This window comes from Strix uralensis, chromosome 12 (genome assembly GCF_047716275.1).
Source record: "Strix uralensis isolate ZFMK-TIS-50842 chromosome 12, bStrUra1, whole genome shotgun sequence".
NCBI lineage: Eukaryota > Metazoa > Chordata > Aves > Strigiformes > Strigidae > Strix > Strix uralensis.
Window position 1 is genome coordinate 25,242,577 of NC_133983.1, and position 16,960 is coordinate 25,259,536.

At 44.6% G+C, this 16,960-nt stretch overlaps 1 protein-coding gene across 2 annotated transcripts; it reads left to right on the top strand.

The window, feature by feature from the left end:
• Positions 1-6,431: 6,431 nt before the first annotated feature.
• Positions 6,432-16,920, top strand: KARS1 (lysyl-tRNA synthetase 1). 2 transcript variants are annotated; one of them, XM_074881276.1, is made up of 14 exons: positions 6,432-6,781; positions 7,251-7,401; positions 7,608-7,773; positions 8,186-8,279; positions 8,551-8,737; positions 8,912-9,037; positions 12,341-12,460; positions 12,703-12,865; positions 12,965-13,138; positions 13,861-13,946; positions 14,188-14,273; positions 14,591-14,717; positions 16,354-16,497; positions 16,786-16,920. In XM_074881276.1, the coding sequence occupies exons 1-14, from the start codon at positions 6,447-6,449 to the stop codon at positions 16,870-16,872; spliced, it is 2,046 nt and encodes a 681-aa protein (XP_074737377.1). In that variant the 5' UTR covers positions 6,432-6,446; the 3' UTR covers positions 16,873-16,920. The 2 variants fall into 2 exon arrangements, with proteins under 2 accessions (XP_074737377.1, XP_074737378.1); XM_074881277.1 differs by having other exon boundaries at positions 6,476-6,603.
• The last annotated feature ends 40 nt before the right edge of the window (positions 16,921-16,960 follow it).

The window sequence follows — 16,960 nt, forward strand, 5'->3', positions numbered from 1 at the left end:
CACACTGAATTATTCAGATGCACTACTAAGTCTGTACACCATACGAGCTGAATTTCTCCTATAGCTGCTGGTGATTCCTTCAGCAGAGAGTCAGTCACTATCCAAATTTCATTTTCAGTCATGCTTTTCTTTTGGATGAAATAATCAGACCTGATCACCAAGACTAAAAACTAAAGCAGCTGTGGATGTTTGCTCCTCAGGGACATGGTTTCTTTCTGGAGACCACTAAGGTAAGGTTCCTCTAAGTATGAATCGTATTGTTTAAAACAAATCTTTTCTTCTTAGTGGTTGGAAAGATTTCAGGTGCTATTTCTGTGTCTTTCCAGAGTCTGAATTTCCATTTTATCATCTGTAAAACTGGAATAATACTGACTCAATTAGAAGAGGCTGATGCCAATCTTTTATTGTGTAAATAAAGGTTTCAGAATGGAGAAATCAGAAGTTTCATCCAACATTTAGGCTTTACTGACATTTACAGATCACCTGCTACCATAGCACTGTGGATATCTACATTCCTAGAGCTAAACCCCTAATTCCTGCAAAGAGTGGGATGTATATTATAGAAATCATAGTCTTACTACTAGGGATTCTGTTGTGGAATGTCAAAATCCATGCTGGGCAGGCAGCACTGGCATTGTGGTAGCAAGTCCACTGAAAGCAAGGTACCTCCTTCACAGAGTGTTAGCACACAGAGAAGGTAGGCTGGCCTAGACATGTAGAACTCATACTGAGCCACAGAAGCACACTGCTGCTGTTATTCTTTTAAAATCCATTTAAAATGGACCTTAACACATTCAGCTAAAAGCATGGAGTCTCAGAAGCCTGTTCTTACTGCAGTCATGGTAAAAAGCTTCCTACCTTAAGTAGCCAGGAAGCCTGTTTCTGAGCAAAAATAGGCTCTTTTCAGTACACTGCTAATTATAGCTCTACATTAACCAATGTCAGCTTGAGTGGCATAAGTTTTACTATGAATACTTGTTTTCAGTGGTTTCAATCAATTCTGCCTATCAAATGTTTAGCTGGACAAAAACCTTCATAGTGTTTCCAGTCAGCCAGTAACCAAATAACATAGGATCCATTTTCTTAATGTACTGTTTTGAAAGTTACTTTAACATCTCCTTCCTAAACTTAATCAGAGAAAAAGCAGGATCGCTGATTTCAGTGTATTTTTAGTACACTTCTTTAGCTGTGTTTCCTCCATACAACAACTGGTAAGATTTTATTTTTCCTGGAAGCACCAAAGCCACACAGTGTGGTCACATGAAAATTTAAAGTTGTCTTAATGGAAGCAGAGATGACTTAAAGTGCTTTTTAGAGGAGGAAAAAAACAACAAAAAGACCCCCAAACTTTCAAGACGTGAGAATGACATTTAAAACCATGGCTACATCCTGTGGCATGAAATAAAGATCATGAAAGTCTGTTTAGAAACAAATGTCAGGTTTACAGTGTGCAAGTTCAGAAGAGTAAACTCTGCTTTTATACCAATGAAGTGTAAGAAGAAGTAACCAATCAAAGCGACATTTAAAAACCAACTCTTTGGTGTTCCTGTCTGCTGCTCTTCAACCTGGTGCATGCGATCAGTTCTTCACTGGTAACTTTAGTTATGAAAAGCCAGAATTCGATTTTGATGAATGCTGACAAACTCTAAAGGGAAGCAAATGAGAAATACCCAAGTTCCAGATTATAGTTTGCACACCCAGTATTTCTGCCTCTGTAATTGTCGTTAACTCAAAGTCTGGCATGCATATTGCCACTCTGCTCACCCTTCTAGGTTTACAAATATTGCTGCTCCAGGCAATAATACAAAGAAGAAACTTGTATACTTCTTTGAGCTTCAAAAAGAGTGTTCCTGACACTCCCTGATAGTACAGGGACCTGATATGAACATGGAAAGGCAAACTGTCTCTAGCATATTGGAAGTAATGTAACTGTGTCTTTGGTAAGACAAAGCAAACAAGGATTTTTATTGTGGGAGAAGGCAGAGCCAGAATGCCATGAGGCAGAACCATATGACTGTTCTGCTGATCAAGGATGCCAATTAAACTCAGACACCAGAGTGAAAAGAGTAGGCTGATTTTACTGTTAATCAAAGAACATAACTAAGTACTACAGAAAATAAGCAGTAGGAAAAATACAGAATAGTACACTTACTTATTACTACATACAGTTAAGCAAGGCAATGAACCTAATCATTACTACATGATGGGGAGAATAGTGATTAAGACAGACCCATCACCACTTGCACCCGTTCCCATCATCCAGACCCGCAGGCGCTGGGCAGCCCCGGTTACAGCGAGGATTTGGAGAGCCTTTCCCGGCAAGTGGGAAGTCCTACGCGGTGCGTCCACCCGTAGGTGAGGCTTCCAAAGTCGCTGTGAGCAGGTCCAGCCTTACATACCAAAAATCAGCAAGCCAGAATAGCTGGCACCTTTAATTTGAGCAGGAACATCTGGTTTCATCCTCCTGTTGAATTCCACCCAGAGCCTGGCCAGGGCTCAGGGGGGAAAACCAAGGGAGTTTCTAACAAGGCCAGACACGGGTTCTCAGCCTTGAACAAGGCTAAACAAGGGAAGTTGGATACATTCTCATAGCATTTCATCCTACTAACTACATTTTGTCTAAGCCACATCTTTCACTAGTGAGCATACATATTTCATTAATGATCAGATACAAATAATTAACAAATAGTAATACAGATTTTACTAATTAACAGATACTAATAACGGATAACATTTAGTTGTGAGGTTCATCTAGAGGTCAACTTTGTTTCAGGGCCTGTTATTCTGGCCCTAGCACTACAATGACATAGTGACATCTCCAGGTCCTGTTAATGGGAAAGTGGACTGAGGAGACCTAGACCTGTGTGCCTGCAGATAAGCAGTGCCTTTCAGGAGCTCAGAACAGATGAGAAGGCAACCTGGAGTAAGCTGTGCTCTTTGTGTCTTAGTTCCCATGCCTACTGACTGCACCAAGTGGATGTGGAAAGGTTCTCAGAGTTAGACAGTGTGTTTGTACGGTTCTGCAGAGGTAACAGCACTGTATGTGGACGCAGAAATATGCATTACATGTCTGACTAATTGTCCTGAAAAAGACAAACTCACTCTTAAATAAATGTGTCACTTAGAATTATAAAAAGATAATAGTAAACCTTACACCTGATCTTTTATGTTGCAGCCATTGAATGTGTTCTACTTTTCACTTTGAATTCTAGACCAGTTTTGGTTAACCTGGACAACCACTGAATGCCAAGGTTATGGTGCTGTTGAGACCTGTACACCACCCAGGATAGAAAGGGAGTTTTTGGCTGCAGGAGGTGACAGTTCTGTTCATGAACCTGGTCATCAGCAGTCCTTGGATTTCAAATCCAGCTGGTAAAGTTTCTAATCTTACTACTTTATTTGCTGTGTTGTCTTACACTCTCTTGTTAAGTGCTTGTTTGGTCTTCCACACAAGTCTCAACTAACCAGTCTGAACAGTATAAATGTTCCAAGTAAATAATTCTCACTTTTTCAGCAGGAATGACCTGTCCAGTGAAACTCTAAAACAAGAGTTTTAGCATTTATTTGGTTACATTGGTTAACTCCCCAAATAATCAGTTGGTGTTTCAGGACAGCAGTTTTCTGAAGCAGCAGTCTCATTATCAAGTTATCATTAACTTTTAATATAATCTGAATTTGGTTTAAAATCAGCAATTTACTAACTCACCTTTTTTTTTGGAGTGCCACAGTGCAATAAGCAAAAACCCCAAAACATATTTCTAAGGAAACAAGAATAAAACTCAATCTTTGCTTTTACCAGCCCATTTTATTTCACCAAAAGAATGAATTCCAGATTTACAGGACTGACTTCAAATATTAAAATAGTGACCAGAGCATGATTTCAGGCTTAAAGTACCGAGCTTTTCAGACTGACTGTGTACCAGCAATGGTGTTCTCTCTCTCTCAAACATGACTTAGGTGATAGATACATAAATAAACTCTGAGCACCCTTTCGTAACTTGTATCTCCTACTTGAACTATTGCATGTGGCCCTGAAAGCTGGTCTACTTTTTCCAACTAGACTTTATGGTCTAGTACAAGTGTTACTTTGCCTGGATTAAAGCTGTAACTCTTCAATCTGTAGAGATTCAAGCTGGGGCAGAGTTATTTATTGTTTTTGAAATCATGAAGCAAAATGGTAAAGTTAATGTTATTAAATCCTGCAATATTAGCACTGGAGAACATGTGCTGAAGTGGTAATAAAAACTGAGATGATCATCCACAACAGTTTGAAGTTAGGCACACGACAGAGAGCGAGCTGCTATTGTGCACTAATAATGCACTACGGGTTAGAGCACTTAATGTGATTGTCACATTTTGGTGCCAAATCTATTCAAAATCCTTTGCACGCAGCAATGTACAGGTAGGACTGTCAGCTGCTTTATATAGTAGATACACACTTTCAAGCAAACTTTCAGTGAAAACTTGATACTGTATAGAACCTTTCTTTTCATCATTTTCTACTTTTAAATGTTTAGCGTACTCAGTATTACAAAGAAAAATAAATACAAAATAGGTCTTTTATAAAAAAGATTTTAAAGCATTTCTGAAACTTCAGAATGTTGCATCAAGTTTTCCATCACATTTGCACTTCTGAGATTACTTTTAGTTCTTGCCACAGTCCTAGATCAGTCATTTCCCTCTGCTTTGCTATCTAACTTTTCCTAAATGCTACCCGCTTTGCTACATTTTCAGCTCCAAATTTTGCTATCAGTTTATTTCTGGCATGTTCATCATCTTTTTGCAATTCCAAATCATCCTCTCTGCTCCATACAGGGTACCCATCCAAGCGCTGCCCTGTCTGCAGGAAGTATAAAGTAGTCTCCACTTCACCAGTGTTTTTCAGAAAGGCCTGTGTGACAGTGAACAGGTCCACACTGAACTTCTCCATGAAGTGCTGCATAGTTTTTACTACTTCTCCCACCACACTGGAAGAAGAGCAAGTGCTTGGTCTTTCTTCCCTCTGTAAGGGCGTGTCAGGGAGGGCAGAGTCCCCTGGTCCAGTTTTCAAACCACATGCTGTTTTTCCTGGGGACTTTCCCTCTCCATCTTGTGTAGAAAGTTCTTCTGAAATGTCTGAAGTGTCACTTCCTGACTAAAAGAGTGAGCAGTGGAGTCAACCATTAGATATGGTATTTTCTGGCAAACTTCTTTTATCCCTGCTACCCAACCACCTTCCACAGTGACTTTACAGTATATAAAAAAACTCAGAAATTACTAGGTATAGTAAAACTCAGTGATTGAAGTGAAGCTGTATGTGTTAATGAGGATACACAAGATCAAACAAAAGCATGAAATATAAGGGAGAATTTGAACAAAGTATAAAAGGCAAAAGTTAATGCAACTGCAGGAACATTTTATGCCCGAGGTGAAAGGATGAGTTCCCCTTGCCAACGCAGCTTTTAACGTGGCAACACTGTCACATGAACTTCCCCCGGTCAACCTGGGCAGGGAATCAAACTAAGAAAATATGCCGGGGCCCGTAAGCCAGGGGCTTCGGGGCTCACACGAAGCTCCCGCTTAGCCACAGCAGAAGAGAGGTTTTTGCGCACCGCTTTTAAGTTAATTTTGGGTTAGTGCTGTGCCGTTTCCTGACGGGCAGGCAGGGCTGCTCGAGCAGCTCGCCCTCAGCGGCAGCGCTGCCCCCCGCGCCGGCCCGGGCGCTCACCTCCGTGCTCTCGAACTCCCGGTTAGCCGCCTCGAAAAGGCCCGTGCCTCGGGCGGGCTCCTCCGGCCGCCGGGGCTCTGCGGGAACACGCGGGCATCGGTGGCGGGGCGCGGGGCGCGGGGCGCGGGGCGCGGGGCGCGGGGCCGCCCCCCGCCCCGCTCACCGTCGAGCAGCGGCCGCCGCCCCCCGCCCCGGCCGCCCCCCCGCCCCGGCCGCCCCCCCGCCCCGCTCACCGTCGAGCAGCGGCCGCAGGTGCCGCAGGTACCGGTCGCGCATCGCCTGCCAGCTGTGCCGCGTCAGCGCCGCCCGCTCCAGCTCCTTCCACAGCGCCCGCCCGCCCGCCCGCGCCGCGCGCCGCCCGCGCAGCGCCCGCAGCAGCGCCGCGTCCTCCGCCGCCGTGAAGGCCAGGCGCCCGCGCGGCGCGGCGGCGGGCGGCGCGGCGACGGCGGGCAGGCGGAAGGGCTCCAGCGGCAGCCGCCGGTTGCGCTCCACGCACTCGGTCACGTACTCGGTGGAGACGGCCCCACCGGGCGCCGCCTCGCCGGGCTGCGCCAGGAGCACGGCCCCGGGCTCCTGCACGCGGCACAGTCGCCCGCCGCCCGCCAGCACCAGCGGCGCCAGCCGCAGCTTGGCCAGCCCGGGCCGCACGTAGAACCGCATCGGGCTCCCGTCGTCCCACAGGAACAGCGACCGCGACCGCGTGGCGGCCGCCGCCGCGCCCCCCGGCTCCGCCGCCGCCATGACCGCGCCCCCCGGCTCCGCCGCCATGACCCCCCGCTCCGCCACCGCCGCGCAGGCGCGGGAGTGCCGGAAGCGCCGGCCGGAGTGGGGAAGATGGCGGAGGCGGCAGAGCGCGCGGGCGAGGCGGCGGAGACCGAGTCGCGCCTCAGCAAAAAGTGAGGGCGGGCGGTCGGGCGGGCGCAGCCAGCCCGGGGAAGTGAGGGCCCGGCCGGCCCGGTGCGTGTCCCCGCCCGAGAGCACCATGCTGAGCGCCGGCGCCGCGCGGCTTCGCGGCTGGGCCCAGCGGGCCGCGCCCGCGCTGCGATGGCGCCGGGCGCTCCATGACCGAAGCAGGTCGGTGCTTTGCGGCCGGGCCGGGCCCGCCTCTTTCCTCGTGAACCCCCGGCCGGCGGGGCTGGGAGCAGCGGTGCCGGTGGGGCGCCGGGCCGGGCCGCGGGGGCGGTGTCGGGCGTCCTGTGTAGCGGGGGGGTCTCGGGGCAGCGTTGGCCTTATCTCGCCTGGGCGGCGCGTGGGGTTGGTAGGCGCCGCTGGGCCTGCGGGAGGCCCTTGGGCGCGCGTCCTCAGGGTTCTGTCTGTGTAACGCTTAATCCACTTTCAGCTTTTTTGGAGTATGTATGTCTCGTAGGAAATGAGCTAAAAGAGTTCAAAGAAGAAAATGCTTAAGGATTGTTTTGACTTTTGGGCAGAGCAGGAGAAGTGACAGGGTTATTTGTACAGCAGGCTTTCGGCAGAATCCTGCCGAGTGTTTCCTTGTAGAAGCATCCGGAGTATCTGCTGCATCTGGTTTCACTTTCTCTTGCAGTGAGCTGAAGAGACGTTTAAAGGCTGAGAGGAAAATAGCTGAAAAAGAGGCAAAGCAGAAGGAGCAAAGCGAAAAGCATTCAAATAAGCCTTCCTTGACTTCTGACTCTGAGAATAACGTTGTTGCTGACGAGGAAAGCTTGGATCCAAATGTGAGCATCTGGCCTTATGTTCATTACTGTTCTGAGAATAAATGTTACTGATTTACATTTGATTTTTTATACAAGGGGAACTAAGTGGTTGAAAGGGGAGAGACCTACATGTTCCTACATAAGGGCAGCTGTGTTTTAATTTACAACCTGTAAAATATTTTCAGTTTCTAATGAAATCGTTTGGTTTGGTTTGTTTCTGGTCATAGCAATACTACAAGATCCGTAGCCATGCGATCCAGCAGCTGAAGGGCACCAATGAAGATCCCTATCCCCACAAGTTCCATGTAGACTTATCTCTCTCAGATTTTATAGAGAAGTACAGTCACCTGCAACCAGGAGATCACCTGACAGACATTACCGTGAGAGTGGCAGGTAAAGGCTTATCTGAGATACAGAAAGATGATCTGTTGCTTTGCTAAGTCAGGTCTTAGCTGCTTTTAGTGATGGGGTGGCCTCTTTCTGGATTTTGCTGATCCCCTGTTACTCGGTCATGAAGTCTGTAGCAGTGTCAGACTATTCAGGACATGTCCTTTCAGACTGAGTGGAATCGTGCAACATCCTTTACAACTACAAGATCAACTTGTGATATGGGCTCCAGGATCCAAAGCTGATATGGTCTTTTGTGCACTGGTATTAATTTTGAGGCTTAGCCGTCCCTCTTTTGAGGTTAGTGGTCAGTTCAGAGCTGATGACCCTTTGTCCAAGTGGTAAATACTGTGCCTTTTGCACCTGTATCCTTTCTGCTAGGGACTCTTCCTGATGTCCTGTATACTTTGATATTTAGGTCGAATCCATGCGAAGCGTGCCTCTGGAGGGAAGCTGATTTTCTATGATCTTCGTGGTGAAGGAGTCAAGTTGCAGGTCATGGCAAATTCCAGGTAGAGGTATTCCCAGTAGCATTCTAAACTGAACTGCATTCTGAGGCCTAGAGATCTGTATTTGGGCGTTCTATTCCTTCATCTCCTTATGCTATTCATCTGTGGGTTGGCTTAGGCAGCCAGGTAGTGTTTTGCTTAGGATGTGGTTGACTTCCCTGCTAGAAGAATACTTTTTTTTTTTTTTAAGGGTTTGGTCTGGGGAGAGACTTGCAGGACAGTTTGGAATGTTGAATTTTATGCAAACGTGCTTGCATTGGTTTTGTAATTACAGGCTCTACAAATCTGAGGAAGAGTATTTCCGTGTTAACAACAAGCTGCGTCGTGGGGACATTATTGGTGTAGAGGGGAATCCTGGGAAAACAAAGAAAGGGGAACTGAGTGTTATTCCTTATGAAATAACTCTGTTGTCTCCATGCCTCCACATGTTGCCTCATCTTCACTTTGGCCTCAAAGATAAGGTACTTGTCATACCTGTCACTCTTGGAGGCAGTTTGACAAATTGGTCTGAACGGATGACCTTTTATATCTGCTGATGGTATTAGTCAACAAAGAAACATTAGTTTTGTTTTGGTATTTTTTCCTTTGACAGCGCATTTTGTCTAGCCTGTTCTAAAGATACTTGTTCTTTTCAGGAAACTAGGTATCGTCAGAGATACTTGGATTTAATTCTTAACGATTACGTGAGGCAGAAATTTATAACCCGTGCAAAGATAATTACATATATTCGGAGCTTTCTAGACGAGTTGGGCTTCCTTGAGGTAAGACTTAAGTGTTTATTTCTCTCTGTGTACTGGATGTGTTTAGCGCTTCTCAGCTTCAAGGATGCTTTCTATGCAGGCTTATATGCAAAGTATTTACAGAAGTGAGAATAATTGCCTCAGCACGGTGTCTTTTATCAGTTTAATGTAATGGGAACCATTCCTTTCCTCTCTTTTTAAAGTTAAGACTGTTGCTTAGTTGGTAAGGTTATGACTCGGGGAAACTCTTATCAAGGTAGTACTTCAAACTACTGCTGTCCTTTCCTCATTTCAGTAAATTAAGGTGGAAGTAATATCTTTGAAATGGTGTTTTGCCTCTGGAGGTAAATGCAGATTTTACTTCCTGTAAGTAAAATTGGTTTTATCTTGAAATCTGTTGCAGAGTAGCATATGAGAAAATAATACTAGTTCTGCTCTCTGTTGCATCCAGATTCTCGGCTGTACTTTACAGTTAGCAAAAAGATTGTAACTTAATGTAGTTTATTTGTAAGTGTTTATCAGCTGAATCTGCAAAAGCTGCTAGTGGGGGTTTTCTGAGGGCAGTGAGAATCTGAACCTGTGCTGTGTCATTTCTGTCGTATGTGTAATGGCTTTAATGTCTGTCTTTGGTTTTGGTTTGGGGTTTTTTTCCCCAAATAATTCTTAATCTAATACTTACAGATTTTACTATTCTGGTAACTTAATCAAAAAGGACCGAAGAGTCCTTCTCAATTTATAAGAAGCTTTGACTGTTGTTGGAATAATGAAGTTGCTTAGGCTTGGCAAGAATGTTGGGAATAAAATAAAAGGCAGAGAAGTCAGGCAATGGCTACCATACAATAGAGTGCAGTATGGAGGTAGATGAGTTGGGCAGTGCTCAGTCATACCAGTACTCCATATGCCACAGTTAGTGTCATGCCATGGACAGATACTAGTTAATTTGGAGAAAAATTAGCTAAACTCTCATGAGATTTGTATCATGCTCTTGAGCTGGTTGTCACATCTTGTTAGTTCAGTTGTCATCACTTAACTTTATTTCTGATGCCAGTAGTGTCTGGGGTGCTGACTGCTTTCTGTTTTCTGCAGTTCAGCTTGTTTTACAATGTAGATCTGTTTGGAGAATCCCATTGAATACTTGTTTAGGGAGCTATATTAATTTGTAGCCTACACAGATTCTCCACTTTCTAAAGTTCTATCTGCATCCTTGGTCTCTTCTTATCACATATTGACTTCTCTCTTTTTTTTGCCCCAACCTTTGTTCTTTCACAGGGGCCCTGAGTCATTCTGTTTCGTAGACACATTCCCCTTCTGTATGGCTATAAGTAGTTCTATTGTGAATTGTGAAATTTGGCTGGGAAAATGCCTGTTTTCACGCTTCTGGTCAGTAAGAGGGCGTTAATTCTTGATGCTAAGGTGGGAGGATATGGACAGGTGTACTGAAGTTCTTTGGTTAATGTGAAAGCCAAGCTGGTTTGTAAGTACAGCAGTTTAACCATGGCATATCCCACAGAATCAATTAGAAAATTGTTTGGCCGCTTCCACCAGCTCTTTGTGTAGAGGACCATGTTTTGAGTTGTAAGTCGTTCAGCTACTCCTTTTTTCCATCATTTGCAGCTACTTTCAATGTCAAGAGACATTGAACTGAAGTCTGTTCCTCATGTAGTTGATAGTGTATATTGCTTGAAGCATAAGTGGTCACCTTCTAAACATCTAAGATGATGCAGCTTCTGTGAAAGAAAACTTGTAATGATTTGAATTAAATCAATCCACTGAAGCCTGCAGCAGATTGATTTAAATCTTTTTTCCTTCTTGAAATTGTGTACCTCTTCAGAAGTTAATTCAGTTGGACTCTAGGATTCCCCATACATATAGAAGATCAGTAACAGCTTTTTATCTAAAGTGATTTTTTCTGTGTATCCATATACTCCCAGCCCTTCTCACCACCAAATATTTTTAAATGCTCCAAATGTAAATAATTTTATTTTTTTCCTCAAAAAGTGATATGATTAGAATTGTTTAGGTTTAGCAAAATTTGCAGTATCCATGGCATTTCATTTCTTTCAGGACTACTGCATTACAGCTTTGCTACAGAGACTATCCTAAAGAATTTGCCACGCAAACAATGATTTGGAGAAGATACTGAGGAAGGCTGCTACTTCCCATAGGTTTTATGAAAGAGCTCGCTCGCTCTCTCTTACCCAAGTGGATTTTATCATAAAACCGCAGTATGGTGTGGGTTGGAAGGGACCTTTAAAGATCATCTAATCCGAGCCGCCCTGCAGTGAGCAGGGCAACTTTCATTACATCAGGTTGCTCAAAGCCCCTGAGCACTTGCAGGAATGAGGCATCCACAACTTCTCTGGGCAACCTGTGCCAGCGTCTCACCACCCTCATCGTAAACCATTTCTTCCATATGTCCAATCTAAACCTAACCTTTTCCATTGGCCCTTGTCCTGTAACTACAGGCCTTGGTAAAAAGTCTCTCTGTGCCTTTTTTACAAGCCCCCTTTATATACTGAAAGGCTGCAAGAAGGTCTCCTCGGAGCCTTCTCTTCTCCTGGCTGAACAGCCCCAAGTCTCAGCCTTTCTTCACAGGGGAGGTGCTCCAGCCCCCTGACCATTTCTGTGGCCGCCTCTGGCCCCGCTCTAAGAGGTCCACCTTTTACTGGGGACCCCAGAGCTGGATCCAGTGCTCCAGGTGGGGCCTCCCAAGAGCAGAGCAGAGGGGGAGAATCCCCTCCCTCCCCCTGCTGCCCACACTTCTGATGCAGTCCAGGAGACGGTTGGCTTTCTGGGCTGCAGTGCACATTGCCAGCTTGTGTCCAATTTTTCACAGACCAGTATCCCCAAGTCCTTCTCCTCAGGGCTGCTCTCAATCTCTTCATCCTCCAGGCTCATTGATACTGGGGCTTGCCCTGACCCAGGTGCAGGAGCCTGCACTTGGCCTTGTTGAACTGCGTTTTCTGCAATGTAGAGAGATGGTTTTGTGACAATGCCACAGCCCAGTTCCTGACTTTGATAACGTGAACCCAGCAGGTTCACACTTATAGTAAATATGAATGATTCTTGATAGCAACAAATAGTTTTAAGTAATTTGTCTTTACTGACTGCATGGGAGCAATGCTCTTTAGTTCAGAATTGTTTTCATATACTGGAATGTCCATAAATGAAATACAGAGATTTTTCATCAAAGTTAGCTGTGGTTTGTTTGCTTGATCTACAGAGTTCTGCTTTGGAAACAGATTAGATGACAGCAGGGCATTGAGGCAGGAGCATGGAAATATTCATGCCACTGTTAATTTTTTCTGTTGTTACATTTTACAGATTGAAACTCCCATGATGAATATAATTCCAGGTGGAGCTGTGGCAAAACCTTTTATCACGTACCACAATGAACTGGATATGAATTTATATATGAGAATTGCTCCAGAACTTTACCATAAGGTAAAATATGAGCCCCTCATGGCTAAGCCTATATTCTCCAGCCTGTTGTGACTTTATTCTAAAAAAGTACATGTAGCTAAAATGAGGATTATTCTTGAAGAAAGGTGGAGTCATTGCATTGGAGGAAACAAAATGTATCTTGAATTTGATTTGTACGGTCGCATAGCAGTTGTGTGTGTTTGAGCTCTCTTTAGTTCTTTTGAAAAAAGTTAGTGTGTTTACTGGAATTTCCTTTTTTTTAGATGTTGGTGGTTGGGGGCCTGGACAGAGTATATGAAATTGGGCGTCAGTTCCGGAATGAAGGGATTGATTTGACTCACAACCCTGAGTTCACAACTTGTGAATTCTATATGGCTTATGCAGACTATCATGACTTGATGGAAATTACAGAGAAGTTGCTTTCAGGTGATGTATGCAATATTAATTCAAAAAGAGTAAGAATCTCTGGAAGAATTGCATATTATGTGGCATACTCTTCTTCTAAACTTCAGGTTCCTTTTGTAGGGATGGTGAAACATATTACTGGAAGTTACAAGGTCACTTATCATCCAGATGGTCAAGATGGACAAGCCTATGAGATAGATTTTACCCCTCCCTTCCGACGAATTAGCATGGTGTATGATCTGGAAAAGGCCCTAGGAGTGACATTTCCACCAGCTGAGTGTTTTGAAACTGAAGGTTAGATGCTGAGTATGAATGTCCTGTAATTCTTCCTTAACAGAAAGAGGGCAAAATGTCTCGAGTTCTCAGCCTGCAGTCTGTTAGTGGCTTTTTTGAGGTGGTACTAACACATGGGATTGCTTTCAGCTGTTTCCGAAGAGTCCAGAAAGAAGGCTTCATGTCTTGCAGCCTTTGGCAGGATCTGATTCTTTTGCCTCTTCCTTTGTTGAGTATATGTGATGCTATGGACTCAAGAGGCATGATGTGGGAAGTTCTTGGCCTGCTGAAGAGACCCAGCTTTTTATTTCTTCTGTCTTTTTGTGCAGTTGATGCCTGTGATCATAGGTTAGGAGTATTTTGGGCTTTCTTCAAAATGTGCATATGTGCTATTTTATTCCTGGAATCCAGAGCCATAAGGAAACAAGTTCATATACCTTTTAGTGATTTCTTTTTTTTGTTGTTGTTGTTCCAACTTTTTTTTCCCCAAATAATAATGTCCAGCAGTTGTGTGGGGTTGTGCTTAACCATTGTCAAGTTTCTGAAATAGAAAATAACTTATATTTTAGCGTAAACTGATTAAAAACAAACACTATTTTTGTAGATTGACATTTAAGCTCATGTTTTTTATGATGTATACCATCAAGATCTTATAAATCACTCTAAGACACATTGATGGATGCAGAAAGAAAAAAACACGGTTGCCTGGGTGGCTTTTCAATGTCTGTCTACAACAATTTCAGAAATTCGCAAGTTCTTTGATGACCTTTGTGCAGAGAGGAATGTTGAGTGTCCACCTCCCAGGACAACAGCCAGGCTTCTTGACAGAGTAAGTAAAGGTGATATTTTTATAATCCTGATGTCTTTGAGGATCTACCTGTATCAACAGAAGTCTCTTCAGAGCAAAATCGTGGCTGCATCCGGGAAAACACGCTGAAATGAGCTTCAGCTATTTCTGTATCACAGTGAAAAAACTTGTTGTGAAGAGAGGGAAGCAGGATGTTTGGGGAAGGCAGTGCTAGGAAAGTGAAACTGTACTCTACATAATTGTTTTGCTTTTGTTTTCCCAGTTAGTTGGTGAATTCCTGGAAGTCACTTGTATCAACCCTACATTCATCTGTGATCACCCACAGATCATGAGTCCTCTAGCCAAATGGTAAGAATAGGAGACACAGTCACTGCGTAACTCTTAAACCCTCTACTCCTGCTTTGTTATAAAGAAAAAAAAAAAGTCGCATATGTGAAAACAGATTTTGATGTTACATACCAGTTTGTGAATTCTGACACTAACCAAGACAGACTGAGCTGTGAAACCCATTGTCCAGGGAAGAGGTGTGCTGATGCTTAGTGGTGTGAAGTTTTGACAGCTGTTAACTGCTAAGCATGGGCAATCCTCCTGAAGTAACGTATTTGCTCTTTGCTTCTGTAAAGATGTTTATTTTAAGGTGTGGTTGGTTTGTCGTCTTCACATAGGCATCGCTCTCATCTGGGACTAACAGAACGCTTCGAACTCTTTGTCATGAAGAAGGAAGTGTGCAATGCATACACTGAACTTAACGACCCTTTCCGGCAACGGCAGCTTTTTGAGGATCAGGCCAAGGTACGGTGTCTTGCTGACAGTGAATCGGTGATACAGGCACGTAAGCAAAGAATATTTCCTGTGTCTATTCCAAATCTGTCATTAGTCCCTGCTGAAAAGGGTTGTAACTACTTTGAGCAAATGTGTCTCAGTCAAGTGAAAGCCTGTCATTAAAACTTAATTCCTTTTAAAGGAACCTTGCTCTCCAGGGCAAACAAGTCCAAACACTGCTGTTGGTTAGTTTTTTAGTAGTGTGACTTTGTTTTGCAATATCTTCCCTTTTATTCTACCTGAAATGCTAATCTGAAAACAAATCTGCAAAGCGTTTTCTCTGTTTTGCTGAGGTTGAAAGTTATTTTTCCTCGCTTAAGCATTTATGTAGTCATACAACATTACACTTCTAGGTTCTTAAATAAATTTTCATGTCTGGTGAGAGTTTGAAGAGGTAAGAAATAGCCTAATTTCCTGAACGGAGTTATTACTATTTTAAATTGGCTCACAGAATAGAGCTGCAGACTGGAAATTATTAGGCCTGCAAATTTATAGTACTAGGTTTCTCTAGATAAGCCTCAGAAAGGAGTGACTGAAACTGATTTTTGTTATTAATTAGTTATACACATCCATGAGTGCACGTGTGCCCGCACGTAATTGAGGTCAGGTGATGCGGTCTGCAGAAACAGAGTTCCTGTTCTTCCTACTCTTTCTGATGGCTGCACAGTGCCTGAGAGGATTAAACAATTGTCAAAACCAGAAAAATAGACTTATGTTAACTAACTTACTTGATAGTAAATTTCAAAATGTCAGAATGAATAATACTACAGATGTCTTTTGCCTTTAGTCTGTTGTATATATGTTTGCTGCAGTTGTCTCTCATGATTATAGCCAGACTTTGCAGACATATGATTATGTATAATGAATGAAAATTTGCCTGAAAATGTTAATGTTAAGATGAAAATTGAGATGAAGGATGGCAGCTCACATTTCAGGATTTCAGACTGGCAGAAAAGTTTGCTTAACAGTCTGCTTTTGCAAAGTCTTCCTTGAAACTGTGAGCAAAAATGTTTGTTGTTGTTTCAAAACTGGGCATTTTCTAAATTTGCGTGGGTTGGCTAGTATGTGTTTTTTATTATGACTTCTGGCACTTGGAGGCTGTCAGGGACAGATGCATTAGTTACCATCTCAGTGTAGGGTTTTTTTAATCTTTCTACTTGAGGGGAAAAAGAGCAATCCCTAAACTTTGTTTCATGGAGCAACTACTGTTCAACAATTCAAACAATCATGCTCAGTTGTTTCTGCAAGCAATAAAGAACCTGAGAAGCCTCTGAAAGCAGTTTATTCCGCTGTCATCTGCTGCTACACGGCCCTGGAGATCACTTTTACTGAAGCGAAGGGCCCGGGCCTTTGCCTAGAAAGGACACTTGCAGATCAGAGAGGAGCTGAGCCTCAGGCTCTTTTGGAAGCACCTGTACCAGTGACCTCCACAGTTCCCCAGGTGCTGAGATTCCTTCACCTGTTACTCACTTACACAGGTGTGCAGGGCGTTGGTTTCTTCAGTGACACAGCTGCTACAAATGCCGATATTTGTCCTTTTGGTAGCGGTTGGCAGAAGTCGCACTGTGTAGCTCTGTACAGCCCACCTTTTATTTTTCTCATTTAGGCAAAAGCTGCGGGTGATGATGAAGCCATGTTTATTGATGAAAACTTCTGCACTGCACTGGAATATGGCCTTCCTCCTACGGCTGGCTGGGGCATGGGAATTGATCGCTTCACCATGTTTCTCACGGATTCCAGTAACATCAAGGTAAACGTTAGAAATGGTGGCGCCTGTCGCTGGCTCTGCCAGAGAACAGGGAACGAAATTCTGCAAAGCAGAACAATGAGCAAAACAAAACAGCGAGCAGAGAGCGCAGCGGTGGGGATCATCGCTAAGAGGAGGAGTTCCCCTTTGCTGCGCTTAGAAACCTCCGCGGAGCGCGCGCCCGCGCTGCCCGGGGCCGCTCTCGCGAGACTGGCGCGGGGGGGGTGGTGTGGGGCGGGGGTGTACCCCGCGGGCCGGCCCTGGCGCCGCTGAGCGCGTCCCTTTCCGCAGGAGGTGCTCCTCTTCCCTGCCATGAAACCGGAGGACAACAAGAAGGAGGCGCAGCCCGACCGGCCCGCCGAGGGCACCTCCGTGTGAAGCCCGGGGCGGCGCGGACCGTGAATAAACGCCCCGCTTTTTACCGCCCGTGTCTGCCTCTCTGTGTGCGCCTGCGCGGGACCTGCCG